Source organism: Lygodium microphyllum, chromosome 15, assembly GCF_053477565.2.
Source record: "Lygodium microphyllum isolate KBCC chromosome 15, Lygodium_microphyllum_v1.1.10, whole genome shotgun sequence".
NCBI classification, from domain to species: Eukaryota; Viridiplantae; Streptophyta; class Polypodiopsida; order Schizaeales; family Lygodiaceae; genus Lygodium; species Lygodium microphyllum.
Window position 1 is genome coordinate 127,930,742 of NC_141149.1, and position 13,820 is coordinate 127,944,561.

Below are 13,820 nucleotides of genomic sequence, written 5' to 3' on the forward strand. Positions count from 1 at the left end.
GGGACACATCCCGAGGAGAAATGCTGGAAGAAGTACCCTCACCTTCGTCCGGGAGCGAAGGGTGGATCTACATCGGAGCCTTCTTCTACCTCTACACCAGCTGTTACCCATGAGTCAGTGTTCCTTCATATCCATGCTTTGGAGGAGGATCCTTCTTCCGTGGCTGCAGTGTCTTTTGCGCAGCCTTGGTTAGTGGACAGTGGTGCTTCGAGTCATATGACTCCCCGAGGTGATTTGTTACAGGATCTCCGCCCATCAGAGGGTTCAGTCACTGTTGGTGACCTTTTATCGGTGCCTATTAGTGGTGTTGGCACATTGCCTTTGTTTACAGACCGACCTACGAGCTTCCTTTCACAGGCCCTACATGTTCCGAACTTGGGCCTTCCCCTCCTCTCAGTTTATGGCCTTACGAGGCTTGGCACACGAGTGATCTTCACCGAGCATGCCGTTGTTATTGAGGATTCTTCTACAAGAGATGTCTTATCTACAGGTTGGCCGGAGAGCGAGCTTTATAGGTTCCATTCCCCTTCTTTGATGCAAGGTCCTCCGCGGCAGTCTATTGCTACACCCGTTCCCACTTGTGCACCTTCTATTCCACAGGTTCCTTCCCATCCCTCACCTTCTCCTCCGGTGGTTCCCTCGTACCCCCCATCCCTTTCAGAGGGGGACGATCTCGGTAATGTGGCTGTGGATTCCCTGGCCCCTAGTGTTTTAGAGGGGGATTCCCAGGATCATGAGGAGCTCCTTCAGCGGCAGTCTACATCGACGGACTTCATCGACCTTGGCATTCCTCTTGCCACCCCAGGATCCGTTTCTCCCTTGGCCTTCAGCCACATCCAGGATCTGAGAGGGGGTGTTAGCAGACATGTTTGTCATGCCTTGTCATCTCCTACCTGTGAGCCTCAGTCTGAGTCAGACGAGGACATTAGGAGCTCTGACATGTCTGTCATGTGTTATAATGGGGGAGGCTAGTCACTCTCGACTGGCTGTCTTAGGTTGTGTATTTCTTTTTGGCCTCTTTTAGTGGGCAGCCACTGGCTGCCCGGCCACTTTTTGGTCATTGTTGTGGGGCGCCCATTTTAGGGCACTTTTAGGGTTTGCGCCCATTTTAGGGTTAGGGTTAGGGTTTGTCCGTTGCCTATTTATTGGCAGCCCCCCTCCCCACTTGATCACTTGTCTTCTTGCAGATTCCGACACTCCTTCTCCCCCGTGGTGGTGCTGCCATCATCATCAGCCTGATCTGGTGTCCTCACTGACGCTTCGGGCTGCGTGCAGGGACTGATCAGTCCATTTCAGTGTATTCAGCATTCATTTCAGTCAGTGCAGATTTCTCTTCCTTATTTTCTGCTTTCTCTCTCTCTCTCCCTCCGTGTTCGTATTTCCTCTTCCGCAGCGCACTCTCACAGAAGCTGCTTTGATACCAAGTGTGAGAAATGGCACCAACTATGGAGGAAAGAGAAACAAGAGACGGTGACAGTGTGTGAGCTGAAGCAAGAGAGTAGTGTCTACTTGCTGAACTGAAAGATACGAGCGAAAGTACAACTAATGTTTAGGTCAAGGTTAACCTAACCAACCTTCCATCAACTAACTAGAGTTAGGTTTATTTACTCTAGAGCCTAGTGTCACTACTTTAATGCCCTAAGACATTAGTTGTACACACCCTACATTGACAGTTAATGAGTACCCACACCACACGAATTACATTGAGCGCAATACTCAAAATTGGCAAATTCTAACAAATGCCTACATTGGTTTGGTGATTGCTTGCGGCGAGGTACGCCCTAGTAGCCTCTATATGATGTCCTAGTTCGTATCCTAACTGACCGCCAAGAATTCTTAAGTTCCATCGGTTTCATGCCCTAGCTTCCACTACGAAACCAATGAATGATGATGTCTTTGACACTTTCATCTAAGAACCTAGGTATGACTCACTTAATGAGCTATAACACCATCAAATGATTGAGGACCTTTCACGCATAAAGCCATCCAAGGATATCTGTAAAGCTTGTTAGCTTGGGAAACAACATAGCACACAATTCCCTTAGAAGATCACTCATAGAGCTAAGGGGCCCTTTAGATTGATTCGCACCGACCTTTGCAGGCAAGCATCCTCTACCACCATTAATGGTGCGTTGTACTTCTTTTTTATCATGGACAACTTTTCAAGCTTTCACATACTTCTCTGCTTGGATGCATCTTGGGCAAAATCATACTAGTCTTTGTATAGGTTCGATGAGGTGTCATGAGGACATGTATTTTTGAAACCTCAATTAACATATGGATTAATTATTAATCACATGGTTAAGTGAATGTTGCACATGTGAGGTGTAACTCGGGTTAGAGTAAATTTACGAGCTCGAGACCAAAGAAAATCACGGGATGTCAAAGGCAAAAATTGCTATAAGTTGTGTTGCACAAGTACTTGGTGGTATCCGGTGCCAATTGTTGGCCTAGGTCATTCATTTTGCCATAAGTGTCAATTGGTGACCCTAGAGAAGTGTTTAATGGTACCTGACACTAATCTAATGGTCAAAGATGGTGCAAACACACTTAAGAATGGAAGTTGCCTAGCCAATTTATTTATTGGCCAATCACATTATTTTCTAGGGTACTAAAATAATTATTAGATTAATTGTTATTATTTAAAGATTGAAAATTAATATTTAATTATGGATGCTATTGAAAAACCATTTGCGAAGGCTACCACTTGTCAAAAATGCCCATGCAAGACTAAAAAACGTCTGTAGAGGCTAGAGAGAGGCATTTTAATGCATTTAGCCTGCAAGAGAGAGAGAGGAGATGCTGCTGGTCTAATTTGCAGCTATTGAAGAACCTGAGGCAGCCAAGGGCAAGAGTTTGCCTATCAACAATAGGGGACAGCATCTACACGCTGTTGAGATAAGGCAGCAGCAATAAATGACTGATTTTCTTCAGTTCTTTGCATCTACAAGCTTTTGAGACACGGTAGCAACATTAAACGACAGATTTTCTTCGGTTCTTTGTGAAGAAAGTCTAAATCTTCTCTCTCCTCGGCATTATCTCTCATCTCCTAGCCTTTCTATAGCCTTGCTCTGAAGATTACAACATTGAGATCACCAAAGGCTGAGAAATTTCAGATTTCTTAGCTGTAAACCCTAATCTACTCTACAGAAATTAAGGTTTAGCAACAGCCTCGGGAAGCATGCCAAAAATTGGAAGCACCAAGACTTGGATTCAACAAGGCTGAAGCTATTTTCAGTCAAATTCAAGTAGAAGGACCAACAAATCAATGAATTTGGAGCATTTTCCATCAAAGCAATGAAGGCCAATTGACTGTTTGAATCAAGGGGCAAATCAGATTGAAGACTTGGTGGTCATTTTTGACAGCAAGGGGAGTTGAAATATCGAAAGGGATTGGGAGAATCCCATTGTGCATCAACTTCTTCTTCAATTAAGTTAAAGAAATATCAAAAGGGGCACCAGTTTTGGGGCCAACAAGGTGTCCATTGTCCAAGATTGTAAGTTTTTTTGCATTTCTTAGTTTTGTAATAAATGTTACTATTGTAACTAAGTTGTAATCAAGGAATTACCACCTATCCACGAAAGGAAGGCTAGTTTCATGAGTGACAATGGGGGTGAGTTCATCTCCCCAAGTGACATAGGGATCTAAAGAGTGCCCAACATGCACCCACTACCTCATTGGTGTCTGTCTTTATGGTAAATTACATAGCATACTTTGAGCTTGAGAGTTGGCAAGAGACTCTAAAGCATCCCCAATGGCGAGAGGCCATGGAAAAGGAGCTTCAAAGCACTGACCGAAATGGAACCTGAATCTTCATGGATAGTCTAGGCCACAAGGTCATTGGGACAAAGTGGATCTTTAGGATTAAGCGGAAAGTGTCGAAGTGCAGCAAATGCAAAAGTGTATAGACAAGACTGAAAGACAATGAACATGAGAGAAAAGGGAGAGAGAAAGGAGTCAGAAAAACACAGAAATCTACAGTCAATGAATGCTGAAATGTTGAGGGCAGATGTATAAGGGGCTGTGGATGTATCTCCTCAAGCCAAATTTCCCACACCAACACCTGAAACACAAGTGATGGAGGGCAGGCTGCAAAGTACCATATGTAGCACAAAAAGAAAGCAATAAAATATGTTGGTCGGCCAGTTTTAAAAGCAATAAAATATGCAGGTCAGCCAGTTTTGCCGGCCGACAGCTAGCGGCAATTGTAAATGCAGCTGACTGCTGCATTCAGCCCAAGAAAATCAATTATCTGATGTCATGCTGTCATGTGGCACTGCCCCTGCCCATAATAAGGTGCCCATACACTATCATTGCTGAAACTGCCCAAATAACTGATAGGAAAATGTGTAACTCCTGAGAGAATTGACTGCACCAACTGTAGCTTGAGAATGCTGGTCCAAGGGATGACTAATCTCTAACAACCCCTCTCAAATCTTGGATGTGGCATAAGGCTCAAGGATCTGGAGTGGTATTGAAGAACAACCTGAGGAAGCACCTTCATAAACAAATCTGCCATATTATCCTCTGTCTTGCAATAAACCACATCAATAATCTCAACCAAGATCTTCTCCAATGAAATGGTACTAGATCTCAATGTGCTTCAACCTAGCATGAAACACACAGTTTCATGCCAAAGCAATGCAGCTCTCATTGTTGCAATGAAGAATAATAGGACCTATCTAAGAGTATCCAAGCTCTCCTAGTGACCTTTGAAGCCGCACTGACTCGTGGTAGAAGATACCGCTCTACACTCCGTCTCTGTGAAAGAAAAAACAATTGTGGGCTGCTGCTTGCTACTCCACAAGATAACACTTGCACCCAAAGTGAAGTAATATCCTATCATTGAACTCTGTTGGTCAACATCTCCAGCCCAATCTGAATATGTCCCGCTTGTAAGAACCAAAGGCAAATCTGCAATACCTACTGGATAATGAATACCGGAAGCATCCGCCACTAGTGAATTTGCATGGGCTGTAGCCTTCCAATTCGGATCCATAGGAGTAGAAATGGCCTTACATCATTCCATCTCAAACATGACCAAAAGCTCTTGCACATATCACTGCTAGGAGATGAAAATCCCCCTAAGAGTCTAGTAAATCTCATGACCCAAAAGAAATGGAGAAGGCCCATATCTGTCATCTCAAACATCTCATGTAGTGCCTCCTCTGTCTGCTTGACCTTCTGGGCATGGTCACCTATCAAGATAAGATCATCCAAATAAAGCATGAACAATACGAGCCCTCCAATTGAGGTGTGGATATACAATTGGGGATCAAAAGAGAAATGTCGATACCCCAACATCCCTTGGAGGAAGGAGTTTATCTTCTCGTTCTAAGCACACAGAGCCTTTTAAGGCCTTAAAGGGCCTTCTTCAACATATGCACCTATCCATCTGATGAGGAAAAGCCAAGAAGCTGCTTAACATAGATCTCCTCCTTCAAATCACCATTATGGAAGACAAACTTTGTTGAAAGACCACATCATTCCATACAATTTCTTCATTTCCTATTTTTGGTTTCAATTTTCATCTCCAAAAAGGCCTTCTAGGGTCTTCTAAGAGAGTTAGTGAAGGCAAAGACAAGTTGCAGGTTCGGCATCAACATCTGATTATTACTCCTCTGCTGCGCCACTAGGAGATATCCTTCTTCTCCCTCCCACCCTTTTTTTACAAGTTCCCATTCCAGTACCATGGCATTACCATCGACAGATTGCCGATCTCTTAGATGCTCCTACTACACCAAGAACGGTCACACCATCGAAGATTGTTGGCATTGCCCTTTGCTCCCTACCCCATCAGAGTATATGCATCTTCCACCAAGCACTCCTTGTGCTACCTCTCCTTCCTAGGCGAAAAAGATTCTTCTGTCTCAGCCCTCAACTTACTATGCTCAAGGCAATAAGACGCATCCATCAAGCACTAAGTCCTCACGAGCAGACAGAGGCTTTAAGACCTCATGAGGCGATAAGTCCTCCAAGAGACCACCATGCTGCATGGAGGTTTCTCCACACCCATTTTTGGGTCCAGTGGCTATTACAGCCACCTCTCCTCCACAATCTACTCCATTGAGAGCCCATGACTATTTCCCACCCTTGGCTCACCCTATCCCCCCCACCCGCCTCCTCTTCTACTCAAGTTCAAGAAGACACCTCTGGGCACTTTCTAGCTTCTGTACTTTTCAAGCTCCAGATACATTCTTCAACACAACCGGCAATACTTCCTTCCTCCTCAGACACATTTGAGTCCATGATCCATGAGTTGGAATCCCTCTCTCTCCAAGGGGGATATTGGGGGGTTCATCTTCCTTTGCCCTCAGAGAGGGCATCTCCTTTTTCTTTGGCTTCAGAGGGGATTCCTACTCCATCTCCAATGTTCAAGGGGGATCCTACTCCTCTCGAAGTTCTTCACCCACCAAGTATCGTTCAAGAGACTTCAATGGGCGAGACTCCAGACTGTTCGTGCCTATATATTCAGCACCTCCCATTCATTCTTCACTCACCACACTTTTATTCATGAGAGCGCCTCCTCTCTCTCCTCTCCTTCCATCATCTTTACCCCCTACTAACAAGCGCCAGTCTCCACCATCATCAAGGCTGCATTCTAGTGGCAACTTCTCTCCTCCTCAGCTAGCGACCTTCCTACTCTCCTGGCATTGACTTCTGATAGAAGGCGTTCACTTCTTCTCCTTTCAGCCGCTTAATCCGTTTGCGTTTGTCCATCACCTGGAGACAAATTACCAACCCTTGCACCCTACGTTTAGCAATCAGAAGGTTCCACCCATTTGCATTTGCTACATCTAGAATCTCCTTCACTGCTAGTGACCTCCTCCACCAGGTGTCAACATCAAAGGCTACTACATTTGTGTTTTGAACTTTTCCTCCTTCGCCTCCAGCATCCCTCCCCAACAGGTAGCATCAGTCATTAGGGCTACATTAGTTTCAAAGGCTCCTCACTCTCTTCGACAATAGTCTCCCTGCTCTAAGCGACAGCTCATCATCCTTGCGTAAGCAAACTTAAGAGGCTTCTTCAGCAATCTCCCTACTCCATGGCATCTTTAGTGCTCTAGCACCCTTGTATCAGATTCGCTTCATTTATTCAGTCCTTCATCATCTTGTTCATTTGAGTTTCTCTTCTCTTCTCAGTGTTTGTTGTACACACTCTATGTTGTCCCTGCTGCAAACCCTACTATCTATTTGCTCAGTCATTTCTTGACAGACTTCACATCAAGTTGATAAACTGGCGATCTTCTATGTCCAGCTAAGGCAAGAATGGCCCTAATGGTAGCCATCCGAGCTATAGGTGCAAAGGTGTCATGAAGATTCACCCTTGGCCACTCTACGAAGCCCTTTACAACAAGCCATGCCTTGTGCTTATCCAGAGTGCCATCATTGTGGTATTTGGTTGTAGAGACCAATTTAACACCAATCACCTTTCTATGAACAGGCCAAGGCACAAGATCCCAAGTGCCATTCCACTCAATAGCATCCAACTCTTGCTCCATAGCCTTCTTCCAATGTTGTGACTGCAAAGTCTCCTTCACGGAGGTAGGCTCCTTATCCTACATGGCACAGATCATCAAACAATAGTTAGTGCACACAAGCTCGGTGGAATGTGCTTAGTTCCTCTAAGAATGCGCAGGCCATCCTACGGCTGCCACTCCTCAAGGACTCCCTCGATCCCTGAATCATGGAGTGTGTCATGAGCCCAACAAGGAGGAGGTCAATACTCCCCTCACTGCTCTCCCTTTACTGAAGTCTCTGAAAGATCCATCGAGGCCAACTCAACGGGTAAATCCAGTGGTGAAGCAATCTTCTCCTCCACTAAGGGTAGAGCCTCAATAGGCAAAGGCTCCAAAGGCACCGGAGCACAAGCCCAATTATCAACTAGATCTCCAAGAGCAGGATGCTCAACACCCCCCTATGCAAACCGAAAACTCTATGAACTAAACATCTGGACTCATGTACACCTCCCAAGAAGTAGATCATAAAGTATGTATCCTTGGGACTACGAGCTATATCCCACAAACACATGTTTCTTGGAAGCCGACTCAAACTTGTCTCTCTTCTTTTTTGGGATGTGAACGTAAGCATCACACCCAAACACCCTGAAATGAGAGACATTCTGCTTTTGTCCAAAGTAGGCCTCAAAAGAGGTCGTACCAACCACGACCGAAGAAACGAGAAGAAAAGGCAAAAGAAAACCGCATCTTATAGACTCCATTCTCATATACCACACAGAACCTATGGAGTCACTCCATCAAGAACTCGGAAGAAGTCCTTATCAAACTCGATTGTCAAACCAAGAGCACATATCTTGCTCACTGAAAGTAGATGACATTCAAGACCCACATCCGGAATCAATTGCATATCACCCTTGCCTTTGATGGGAACTGAATAATTGTCACCTATGAGAATTTACCCATGCATCGGACATATACAGGCAATCCCATATGAAGCAGGAGTCGTGGCAAGAAGAACCACTGTCCACAATCCACTCACAAGACTGCACGGCCATCATCGTTGCATCAATGGACATGGAAGGAACATCCTTTATCGCCTCCTAATGAAGGAAGGCAACCAATGAAGGAGCACCCACTGCTCTCGAGTCCTTTGTGGTCTTCTCTTTTTTGGTGTCCTTGTTCTTGTCAAGGCAAAAACTTTCTTTCAATGACATGTCTTGCCACAGATGTGGCAAGTAGACTCCTTAACTATGTCCTATTTGGACTTCTCACCCTTCTTCTTCCTCTTCTTCTTCTTCCCCTTCTATTGGATAGATTAACTGGTCAAAGCCTTCAACTTGGGAGCGTTCTAACCTTTGAGTTGTTCCTCTTGGTCCAAGACCATAGAACCAACTCCTCCCACTTAAGGGTCTCTGTCCACCTTAAATCAATCAAGGTGGAATAGAATGCACTAAATCGGGGTGGTAACTAAGAGAAAAGAGTTATCGCCATGTCCTCCGAGGTAATCACCTTCCCTACATTCTATACGTGCAGCTACAATTGTGAGCGTATTGATATGATCTCGCATAGAAGAAGACTTGTTAGGACTCAAAGTCCTCATCTGAACCTTCGGAGACACCTGCTTCATTACGGACATTCAATTGTACATTTGATCTAGCTCCCACTATATCTCCCAAGCCACGTTGAAGTGCTCGATGCAAGTTCCTTGTGATTAAGGATTTCGACACAAGCATAGTGTTGACTATGAAGAGACTTTTACTCCGACTATGCGGTTGATATCATTCCATCTATTAGTTACACTAGCTACTCACCAAAATTGACCACTCTATTAAATGGATATCAAAAGTGTCTTGTTGAACAACTATTTGGATGAGAAAACCTGCATGGAGCAACCTCCCCAATTTTCTCATTCAAACTGTAAGAATAAGGTCATTCGCTTACAAAAAGCTCTTTATGGACTAAAGCAAGCACCACGTTTATGGTTCCTTAGGATGGATGAGTTTCTTAGAACTCACGGCTACCATTCTACCCCATGTGTCTTAAATTTGTATATCAAAACTACTTCAAAGGGGATCAATTATATCCTTTTGTATGTTGAATATTTACTTCTTACAAGCTCAAATTCTACTATCATTTAGATATGAAGGCCCAACTTTGCACCACATTCAAGATGACTAACCTAGGTCGATTGTCCTACTTTTTGAGTATGAAGATTGCTCGATCTAGGTATCTCAACAAAATTACACCCTTCTATTAGTTGGGCAGAATTGCACTAATCAGGCACACCCTTGGCCACATCTCTTGATCCTACTATAAACTTGGTGAAGGATTTCCAAGATCAGGCCTTCAATGACCATACTTATAGATATGTAGCATGAAAACTCCTCAAGTTCACCCATTCTAGGTATGATTTAGCTAACTCAATGTCTCCGCTTAGTCAATATTTTAATGCACCTAAAATGTCACGTTGGATTGCTTGCATGTGTGTTAGGATACGTTTAATGTATCTATTCTTATGAACTAACATATGATTGCGGTTTGATTTTGCAAGGATACATAGATTCAAATTGGACACGAGATCCCAATGTTGTCATGGTGGTTACATCTTCTCCCAAGATACAACCCTCATTGCTTGGTCTAGCCATAAACATGAGACTATGGCTACCTCCACTGCTGAATTGGAGCACAGGGCTCTCTGATGGCACCACAGAGGCTATCTACTTGAGGGCTTACTAACGGTACTTTAACTCCCATGCGACATTCTAACCATCATCTTCTACAACAACCAGAGTGTCATAGCACTAGCTAGTAACCCCATCATTAGTCCGAAGTCAAAGCACCTAACAATATACTACCATTTCACCAAAAAACAAGTTGAGCTAGACACCATCTACCTAGATTTTGTTCTTTTATCAGACATATTGACTAAGCAAATCAATCGCCCTATTATGCAGTACTTGCTACCCAAGATCGGTATGCGTGCTCCCCCCCCCCCCCTTCTACTTCACACCGATGGGTAGAGGAGATACTCTCTAGCTTTCCCTTCCACCATCCTAAGATGAGAGGGGTGAGCTCACTTCTCTTGTACTTTTTTATTCATCAATGTTTACAAGATTTTATTTACTTTTTTGATTCATTGATATTATTATTGTACTTTGAATCATTCTCCGTATGATTAGGATGATTATGATTGTAAAAGAGAACTTGGACAAGTAAACAATTCTTGTACGTAAGCACTATCCAAGTAGCATCGTTGTATAGCATTTCGCATAACCATGACCTATTACATTATTTCCCTTTGCATTACCACATGCATTGGCATTCTATTCTTGTTAGCATACACCTTTACATATTTATATGTTTTTTGTCAAAGAATAGTCGACCCTAGATCCACCATATTTGTAGAAACTCGCATCTTAGTCTTCCTAGGCAATTTCTATGCCAGCTCTACACACACACTCCCCATACCTTTCTTCTTCAGCAACACCCATAGGTAGTCCAAATAAGTCTCCCTAGCCAAGATTTGCTTTCTTGGCATATTGTAGTTTCTTGTGCTCCCCTCTAGTCTGCCTACTTCCTTTGTAATTTGATTGTGATGTCTCAAAGAGCATTTGTTGAGTCTGTTGTATCTGCTTTATGCTTGATGGCCTAGAGCCATCCCGCTTCTTGTAATCTTGTATCTTTTTTTCATGATTAATACAATTACCTATTTAGGGGGGGGGGGGAGAGAGAGAGAGAGAGAGAGAGAGAGAGAGAGAGAGAGAGAGAGAGTTGGAATCCACCCTCTTTTAAGGCAAGAAATAGACATTAGGATCCCCCATGATTCAACATTAAAATTATCATGCATTAATGTTTAATTTCTCTCCATTAAACAACCCAAAAAAAGAGATTTGTGTAAACAGCATGTATTCTAGTCAGTAAGACAAATGCCCAAAAATCTCTAGTAAAAGTACATGTTGTGGCCATCCATCATACTCTCTACTCACTAATGATTATGATTCTTTCCATTGTTCTTCTTCTAAGGTTCTCCCTTCTCCATTAGCTTTCTCACTTCTCCAACTGCCCATACCCTTCGCAGGAGATGCCACCCAGCTGGAGGAGGTGATGCCCTACTGTCTAGTGGTGCCACCCAACCTACTGCCAGCCAATTGGATGCTGCCACTCTGTCCTAGAGGACATCATCAGCCTGAGGAGCTCATTGCCAGTTGCTGCCACCTGCTATCCCTACTGTCAACATCAACTGCAAGCTACATTTTCATCATTATACCAGTGTTTTGCTGCACTGGTGGACTGCAAGCTGACGCCATTATCATCTTCATCAATCACTTCAGGTTGAGCTATATTTCAGCCAAAAGAACTTATGCTTTGCTGCCCAAAGTCATCTTTGGCATCCTGGTGATCAAAAGGACTACATTTCACTCCCTCCCTTGCTGCCCATATTATTTCTCCTGCTATTTGGAGTTTTTTTATGGCATCCTACTGCCAGGAGGGCCATGTGTCACTCCCTCATCAAGTGTTGCCGTCTTCACCAGTCAGGACAATGCGATCATCTTGAGCCACTCCAGAATCAGTAACTCCTTGGCTCTCCTTAGGCCCAGTCCTAATAACATGAAGGCCTGAGATCATTGTTTTGTCATTGTATTTCATTCATCATTCATTCATACTCTAAGTTTCCGACTTTCATTCACTGCTAATGTTTGTTGTATACTCTCCACCACAGACTCTACTGTTGCTTTACACCCTTCTTGGCCTCTAAGGAGGGCAGCATTGCCACCTGCATTGCCACCTCTCAAGGGGCTTGAGGCCTGCTTATGATCTATGAAGAATTACCTTTGATTCAGTCCCATGTGTCGGGTAGATAGCAAAAACTTGTCATTATGCAACCTCAGCATGTAAACATAAATACAATAAAATGCCTTTTCATACCAATGCCCATCTTTTTGTGTATCTTAAATGTCTTGATGTGTTTTTGATTTACCAAATTTCATGTGCAGCTTCTGTTGAAATGGGAATTTCCTAAATCTCAATCTGTCATTTGTCTCGATCGTGTCAATAACTCATGAATCCCAACTGACCTTCATCCATTGTCCTTTCTATTAGCACATACAACGTGGCCTCTATTAATCAAAATCATTTTCAAGGTCAATTGAACTGGGATTTGAATGGCACATTATACAAATGACTGAAAGGATCTAAATGGAAGGACACGTTCATTGTTCTTAGAGAGATCCCCAGCTTTATCCTCCCCGTCCCCAACAACAAAGGCGAAGTGTTGCATTCCTAAGCCACAGCAACATTGTTATTTCTGAAGCGTAGGTACTTTGAGCTCTAATTCTAGAGCTTGATTTCTCTACGAGGATCAACCTTCCCTGCTGCAAAGAGAGGCAAGGGCTTGTGTTACCTAAGCCACAGGATAATGTCCTTACTAGAATAGACGTGCGTTGAGCTGCAAGTCATAAGGAGCGGCCTTATTTGATTATCATAAAGTCGAGTTGAGGAATTGCAAGGACCAGCTGGAAGAAAAGCGCCATACCTTGGACTACCTGAGGCTTGTCTCGCAGGTCAGCACAGACGTATTGAGCCTTGCCAGATGCCAAGGCCTCCGAAAGCAACTCCTCTCCCACGGCCTGCAGGGAGATCACAGGAGCGAGATCGAGGATGCGGACGATCCATCGATGGCTCTGCAGGAGCTGCACCACCAAATGACGCGCCGCGAAGCCTCGCCCGCCTGTCACGACGCAGAGGGCGGCCTCCTCCTCCTCCTGGCGCACCATCGCCGGCAGGGTTTCTTTTTCTTTTTGTTTCCTTCTCTGCTGGCAGCTGCACCTGCGCTAGGACAAAGTGGCTGCACGAGAGAGAGAGAGAGAGAGAGAGAGAGAGAGAGAGAGAGAATGTGTGTGTGTGTGTGTGTGTGTGTGACTGGAGGGGCAGGGAGGGCTAATAATATGTAGAGTGCCGTCTGCGCTTACGCTCATGCAAAAGGATCCTCGTCTCGTGGACTCCCACTTGGTTGGGGCCACGTATCGAGACAGACAGGAGATACCCTTCGGTAGCAATGGTTATCGCCTAAGACAAGGCATAAGCTGGCTGGTTGTAGTAGTTCACTCTCACGCTTCAAAGTGATGATGAGATGGTTTTCTTACCTAACCTACCTTATGTGTCGACTTGGGCTACTTGCTCCATTTCATTTGCAAAGTAGGCTACTCAAAGAAAAACCAGCCCTCTCCATGAAAGTGCATATGTGATGGACGTTTCCTTTTCTATCATGTAGAAATTTAGGAAAATTTTCTCCGATTAACGAAAAAAAAGATAATTTAAAAACTACACATAGTTGTATCTGTAATAATGAATTGAAATAT

The 13,820-nt window shown here is 44.1% G+C and overlaps 1 protein-coding gene across 3 annotated transcripts in view; it reads right to left on the bottom strand.

Annotated features, from left to right (window-relative positions):
• The window catches only part of LOC148025042 (3beta-hydroxysteroid-dehydrogenase/decarboxylase-like), a 47,626-nt gene extending 34,168 nt beyond the window's left edge, over positions 1-13,458 (bottom strand). Inside the window, exons 1-2 of one of the 3 annotated variants that reach the window (XM_087694742.1) lie at positions 12,995-13,458; positions 12,863-12,907 (exon numbers count right to left, since the gene is read on the bottom strand). In XM_087694742.1, the coding sequence (XP_087550868.1) occupies positions 12,863-12,907; positions 12,995-13,235 (286 nt within the window). In that variant the 5' untranslated portion in view covers positions 13,236-13,458. The remainder of the gene's footprint in view (positions 1-12,862; positions 12,908-12,994) is intronic. The other 2 variants (XM_087694740.1, XM_087694743.1) reach the window with 2 other exon arrangements.
• Between the last annotated feature and the right edge of the window lie 362 nt (positions 13,459-13,820).